The sequence below is a fragment of the Homarus americanus genome, unplaced genomic scaffold, assembly GCF_018991925.1.
Source record: "Homarus americanus isolate GMGI-L3 unplaced genomic scaffold, GMGI_Hamer_2.0 scaffold30108, whole genome shotgun sequence".
Taxonomy (NCBI): domain Eukaryota; kingdom Metazoa; phylum Arthropoda; class Malacostraca; order Decapoda; family Nephropidae; genus Homarus; species Homarus americanus.
In genome coordinates this window covers 1800720-1807566 of record NW_024748109.1, presented here as the reverse complement: position 1 = coordinate 1807566, position 6847 = coordinate 1800720, and the positions used below count along the sequence as shown (strand labels likewise).

The 6847-nt window shown below is 35.1% G+C and overlaps 1 protein-coding gene across 4 annotated transcripts; it reads left to right on the top strand.

Moving 5' to 3' along the window:
* Window positions 1-4620, top strand: LOC121880156 (ubiquitin-like-conjugating enzyme ATG10). Of its 4 annotated transcripts, none has more exons than XM_042387251.1 (2): window positions 1-98; window positions 3638-4620. In XM_042387251.1, the coding sequence occupies exon 2, from the start codon at window positions 3828-3830 to the stop codon at window positions 4494-4496; it is 669 nt and encodes a 222-aa protein (XP_042243185.1). In that variant the 5' UTR covers window positions 1-98; window positions 3638-3827; the 3' UTR covers window positions 4497-4620. The 4 variants fall into 4 exon arrangements, with proteins under 4 accessions (XP_042243185.1, XP_042243183.1, XP_042243184.1 ...); XM_042387249.1 differs by lacking the exon at window positions 1-98 and adding an exon at window positions 258-390; XM_042387250.1 differs by lacking the exon at window positions 1-98 and adding an exon at window positions 414-561.
* The last annotated feature ends 2227 nt before the right edge of the window (window positions 4621-6847 follow it).

The window sequence follows — 6847 nt, the reverse complement described above, 5'->3', positions numbered from 1 at the left end:
TTCTTGGCGGTACTCAGCTGTATGGGGGTCGAGCTTCTTAACTCTCCCTTCCTTGCTGGCCGCGTTCACTACTTCACACGCACATTTGATAACTCACGGTACATTCAGTATATTTACTGAAGTATAAATTAATTTTTTAAATAAAATTGTCATAATGAATTTACAGTAACTCAGCTTATACATAGACAGCATAGGTAAATAAACAATGGTTAACAGTAGATCCATTTAATATAATTGTTATGGGTCCGTGAGGTGTTAGTAGTGTCACCACCAAACATAAGTCTCTTTCAGGTGGTCTGGTCCGGTATTTCCTTTTGTACTAACACTGGACAATAAAAGCTGAATTAAAGAACAGACTCGCAGCTCGAACGACTCGTAAGCTGATAATTGGTGAGAAATAAAGTAATAGACTCATACTCATTGACATAATCTGTTTTTAAATTTGTACTAAGAACACGACCAACAGGTATGATGTTTGTTGTCAACTACAAAGTTGAACTTCAGCAGCTTTGCTTGTCAAGTTGCTGGTCTTTATTCTCTGACGTGAAATACTTCTTAAGTGTAAGTACTCTACTGTACAAATAAAAGTAAATATACATTTTTTTCTTTCGGACATGAGTCCGGAAATTGCTTGGTTTTTCTCCCACCCCGACCCCCAACGATAACAGGGGAGAGCCTGGGAAATCTGGGTTTTGGGTGGGGGAGAACACGAAAAGAAGTCATCTAACCTAACCCTAGCCGGCCCCCCGGTAGGCCTAGCTTAAACTAACCTAACCTATCATTCATTTCCTACAAGTAAAAATGGAAAGCCTCATAATAAGGAGATGTAAATGTTTCAGTTGTTGAAAACTTTGGGGCACACCATGTCTGAAAGTACAATACTGTACTTTAGTTAGAAGTGGAAAGACCAGGGATAGGTTAAGGGTCATCGACCTCCTCCTCGCCGGAATTTACAAGGCAATTTACAGTGCGGGCACTTCACAGACATAGGGAGAACACCATGATTTAGTAGGAATTGGATAGCTTGATCGTCTTTGTCGTAAAACTGCAACAAACTTGAAATAATATCATAGGCATGATTTACAACCAACCTCCATCACGGCCATTGTCACACTGGCAATTGAAATTGAAATCCGTACCCAGGCTGCTCCCTTTGAAAAATTTTTATTTGTGTTTGATTGAAAAAAAAAATCGGTGATGAGATCGATACAGCATTGGTCACGACTGCACATGCGTATGTAAACACACTCGTAATTAACTCGGTTTCACACCGATAACATCTCCTCACAGATACGAAGACTGAAAAGTACGTAAAATCAATTAAATTCAATTGTGTCGCTATTATCCATTTCTGCCTGGTATATATGGAGTTCAAAATGCTCAGAATAGGGAGATCTAAATGTTTCAGTAGTTTATAACTTTGAGCCACGCTAAGTCCTAAAGTAAAATAAAACATCGATCCATACACTCTAGACAAGTTGAGACCTATGTGTGAAAAATGTTTCGGTAAAGTTTTAGTTTCGGTTATCCTTGTATTTAAATATCCAAACTATGTGATTTCTGATGCTATGAAGGTCCAAATCTTAAAAAAAAAAATTGGAAAAACATAGTTTGAATACTTACCCTAACTTAATCTAACCTAGTCTCACCTAATCTAACCTAATTTAATTCCTAAGATTTCCTGGATGACCAAAATTAAAATAATACCAGGTAATCTTGTATTTAACGAGCTTAATATTATGAGTGCTTTTTTTTTATTATCGGTGAGTTTGGGGACTTCCTGTAGTACCAAATAGGGCCACCTAAAAATATTTGTGATTCATAAAATGAACCAAACCACAGTATTATATGACATAACGAAAAAATATGTGTTTAATATTTAGAAGTTGCCAACACCTACTTATATATTGACTCTTATATATAAGGAGAAACAAAACTAAATAATTTATTCTTTTGCATTTGTCAAATTTTTATTTTTTGAGTACTTTGACTGAAAAAAAAAATTACCCGAATTATTAGCTTTTCAAAGTGGGCAGGGCTTTAAAGTAGAGGTAAAATGTGGTGTAAAATACTAAAATGAACCCCAAACAAACCCTTGAAAACCTTACCTAACCTTTCCTAACTTGTGAATATTTTAAGAATCACTTTTGTGTTTATGGATCCCTGCTCATCTGGGCATCAAAAACAACACCAACACATACTAAAAACCGAAAACATGAATAGATTAATTGGGAATGCTGTGCAGATGCCATAGCTACTTCATTCCTGAGCAGTTGCTTCAAGTATATAAGGGATTCATTCTTCCTAACTTGGAGTACTGCTCTCATATCTGGGGTGGCTACTCTTCTGTCCAATAGGGTGGAATCAAAGGCATTTCGTCTTATTAACTCTCCTCCTTTAGTTGATAAAATCTCTTCCCTTTCTGCAATGTTGCTTCACTCTCTCTCTTTTACAGATACTTTAACGGGCAATGTTCAGTGGATTTGGCATACTGTGTACCGCTGGCAAGGCCGTGGGCTCGTAATACTCATCTGGCCTGTGGTGCCCACCGCTTCTGTGTGGATGTCGGTCACACTAGAATAACCTGTTATAATACATCCTTCTTTCATCGTACAGCAAAACTGTGGAATGCTTTGCCTTCTTTTGTGTTTCCATACTCTTACAATCTGTCTCACTTCAGAAAGCTGGTTTTCCAGCATCTTCGTGGTGTAGATTAATTGAGTCTTTTTCCATTCTATTTTTAATTTCTTTTTGCCCCGTAGGCCCCATTGTGGGTTGATGACCTGTGCCCGGGTGGGTTTATTCCCTGTAAATAAAAAAGAAAATGATCTTTGTTTAATATGCCGTGTGGTCTTGAGGATGGAACCTCATGGCTAGGAAGTTAGGTAAGGTTTGGTAAGTTTCTCTGGTTAGGTTGGTGAGGTCTTATAACAATGCTTTTGCTGCTTGTTTTCTTATTAGCTAAGGTTGTTAAGTTTAATTTAGAAATAACCAGTTTTTAACACATTTGCCAACACTACGACAGTGTCCACTATAAAACAATGAAATTGCAGCATTTCAAAAATCTTTTTCTACGAAAATTCAGGTGGCGGGTCAGTCATCAATAATTACCCTCGAAAAATATAAATTTCCAAAGGAAACGCTATAGAATAATTTTTTTTCTCTCTTTCTCCTTTTATAAGATTCAATATATAAGTAGGAGTTGGCAACTTCTAAATATTTACCAAATATGTATATAACTTTTTTTACTTTTCATCTCTTCAACATTTATCAGCCTGTTAGCCACTTAGACCAACAGTCATCTTGCTCCACTAAGTGTTTACTACACCTGCCAACAGTTATCTTGATCCTCTTATGTTTTTTCTACCAACTAATTTTCACAACCATGAGTACAGAAAGTACTTAGGAATACTGTACTGTACTGGATTCTTTATATATGGTATGTGCATTGCTTCCCCTAACCTTCACATTCTACCTTTATTCATCTGTAAGCCGTATAAAGAATATTTTTTTCCTTTGTGTTTATAAGTTTGAATTTGTGTATTAGTTTAAATATTTGCTCTTACAAGTGTCATTCAAGAACTCAGTGTGAAATGTAAGGTATACTACAGAATCTTTAAGTAAAATTCTTTTACAGATACATCAAGTGTTGCAGCTGTTTTGGCAAGAAAGCTCAAATATCATGCAAAGAAGTCACTTGAGGTACACAGTAACTCCTTAAAGTACTATGGAATGAAGTCTCTCAAGTCCTTCACAGAAAATCTCTCAGGTTTCACACAAATCAAGGCATCGCTCATTTAAAGAGAGGGGGAAGAATTTCAGAAGTCATGGCCTGTATAACTTATGAAGACTTTACAGTGGCCTGCCTGGAATTTGTCAAAATGTCAGAAAAACTTGGAGATAATTGGAAAATCAGAGGTAATGTTCAAGAAGAAGGTGCATTGTACCTTACAAAGACAGTGTTTATTGAAAATGGGTTTGGAGATAAGGAAGAGACATTAAATAGATTACCATTCATAACCGAGAAATGTAATACAGTTATTGCAGAGGATCAGGTTGAAGAAAGTACTAGTCTTTGTGATGAACAACTAGAGATGACAGATCCTTCAGCTGTAGAAATATTAAAACCCAAATTTTTTTTTACTTATGAATATCATATTTTGTACAGCCTAAGTCACTCAGTTCCTACATTATATTTTAATGCCTGGCATTCCTCAGGAAAGCTGTTAACATTAGAGGAAATCTGGAAGAGTGTTAATTCTCAGTTTAAGGAACAAATTAACCAAAATAAATGGGAGTCTTTAACACAGAAGGAACATCCTTTGCTTGGCCAACCATTTTTTCAGTTACATCCTTGTTACACTGGAAAACTGATGGATCAGGTAAAGCTTGTTTCTCATGATTCCAGATTTTTGTATAAATATCTTGTAAGCTGGTTAAGTATGTTTGGACCGGTCATTGGACTAGAGCTTTTTTTGAATTATTTTTTAGACTAATTGTATGCTAGTATTTTAATGTTAATACAGTACAATACAGGTTGTACCTCTAGTCCGGCATTCTGTGGTCCGGAAACTCCCATGGTCCGGAACGACGATTCTAGTTTGTCCAATAGGTAGATAGGCAGCTTTTTTTTTTTTTTTTTTTTTTTTTTTTTTTTTTTTTTTTTTTTTTTTTTTTTACTTATCTGAATTATTATTATTATTACAGGAGTATTAAATTTTTGCCCCTCAGGCCCCAATGTGGGTCAGTGACCTATGCCCGGGTGGGCTAATCCCCTTAAAAAAAAGCCGCGGGAAATTAAGGTTTGTTTACATCCGGCAGTTCGGCTGCTCTCTCTCTCTCTCTGCTTGTCTATACAGAGTACAACATTTAACCCTTCAATATATATGAGCAGTAAATAAGTGTTGCTTTCATATTCTTATGTAGAGTAATGACGATATATTTTCACATGTGCGCACTTACATACGAGCAGTCTCACTTTTTTTTTACCATTAATGGTTAGCTACTTATATTGTTCCATTTATTAACATTAAATAACATTACAGGTACTTCAAGCAACCATATTCATTCTTTACATTAATTTTACTACAGCTAAACTCAGGGTCTTATTTTCTTCAGTTTTATATGTAGAACCAATCAGTCACTGGTTTCGTAAGCTTTAACATAAACAATGCCGGCAGCCGTCTCGTCTCCTCTAATATTCCACGTATTATTAATAAATTGTATTGTTAATTTTGCACACACGTACATTAATTCAATAAAAACAAATTCAGAAACATTAATTAAAATATATATGAACAGTAAATAAGTGTTGCTTTCATATTCTTATGTAAAGTAATGACGATATGTTTTCACGTGTGCGCATGCGCACTTACATATGCGATCTCTCTTTTTTCTTTACCATTATCGTTAGCTACTTCTATTGTTCCATTTATTAACATTAAATAACATTACTTAAAACAACCATATTAATTTTACTACAGCTACAACCAAGGTCTTATTTTCTTCAGTTTTATATGTAGAACCAGTCAGTCACTGGTTTTGTAATCAACGAAAACAATGCTGTGTCATTTCCTCATGTGTTTTAATGTTCTATGTATTATTAATGAATTGTATTGCTCATTTTGCACATATAAACATTAATTCAATAAAAAAGACATTCAGTAATAAACAATAATGAATCTTTTGTACATAAGAGAAATGACCCTGTTTACACGATTATGCACGTCGTCTGCACGTTGGCGGGCCGTTCAAACCCGTCGAAATTCAAGTTTCCGCCGTCAAAATTTTTATTTATTTATTTTTTTGTGTGTTCCAATAAAATACGTTAAGAATTAAAAACTCGCGAAATTTGAGAAGCTACTATACGACATTTAACCCTTCAATATGTCTTCAAAGAGACCATGACGCAGAGAAAGTGGTGCTAGTGCTTCCAGGCATAAGCACAAGTCACTATCTAACCAGGAAAAGGGTGAATTTCCATGGTCCGGCAATTTCCATGGTCCGGCACCGGTTAGGTCCCGAGGTTGCTGGACTAGAGAGGTACAACCTGTACTTGTATAATTAATTTCTTGTTCCCTATGTCAATAAGAGTAACTTTATTAAATGTTTTATAAATATTTTAAGCAGATAATATTCTTATTATTTATTTTTATATTTTTTATATAGCCTTACCATATTGCTGAATTGTTCCTGGCAATTCATTTGTCTTGAAAAATATTAAGATTTCTGCCACTATTTTTAATTTCTTTCTACAGTAGAAGTCCAAAAATCCGGACTGCTTGGTGATTGGGTCGGTCCGGATTTTCGGATTTTCCGGATTCTCAGGCAGTACTTTTAAAATTCAAATTTAAGGAGGAATAAAGAAGAGATGAACAGGTACATTTTGATAGTTTATTCATTAGCAAATATAGCATGCTTCATTTATCAAAACGAGCAGTTTTAATGAAAAAGCTGTGAATTCTAGAATTTTATTCTTTGCCTTTTTTATATCATAAATTGTAGACTTTCCAATGTTGTATGTTTCCATTAGAACAGTATTGCTCACACCACGTTCTAGTTTCTTAATTATTTCAAGTTTGTCACTCAATTTCAACGTGTTCTTCTTTCTCTTTACACAACGAAGTTTATCTACTTTAGGAGCCATTATTATGGGCTTGTACAGTACTCTGCAAATGGAAAGAGTAGGACTCAAAATATTGTTATATTACAATGGTATTCTATTCATACTGTGCTTGATACAGTGGGGTATGCTATAACGAATATAATTGGTTCTAGAACCTTGTTCGTTATAGCATTCGTTCGTTATAGGATTAATCCGTTCCAGGCCCCCAAATGCAACCACTTA

What these genes read in the sequence shown, in the direction of transcription:
- LOC121880156 (XM_042387251.1), top strand. Translation starts at nt 3,828, where the DNA reads ATGGCCTGTATAACTTATGAAGACTTTACAGTGGCCTGCCTGGAATTT.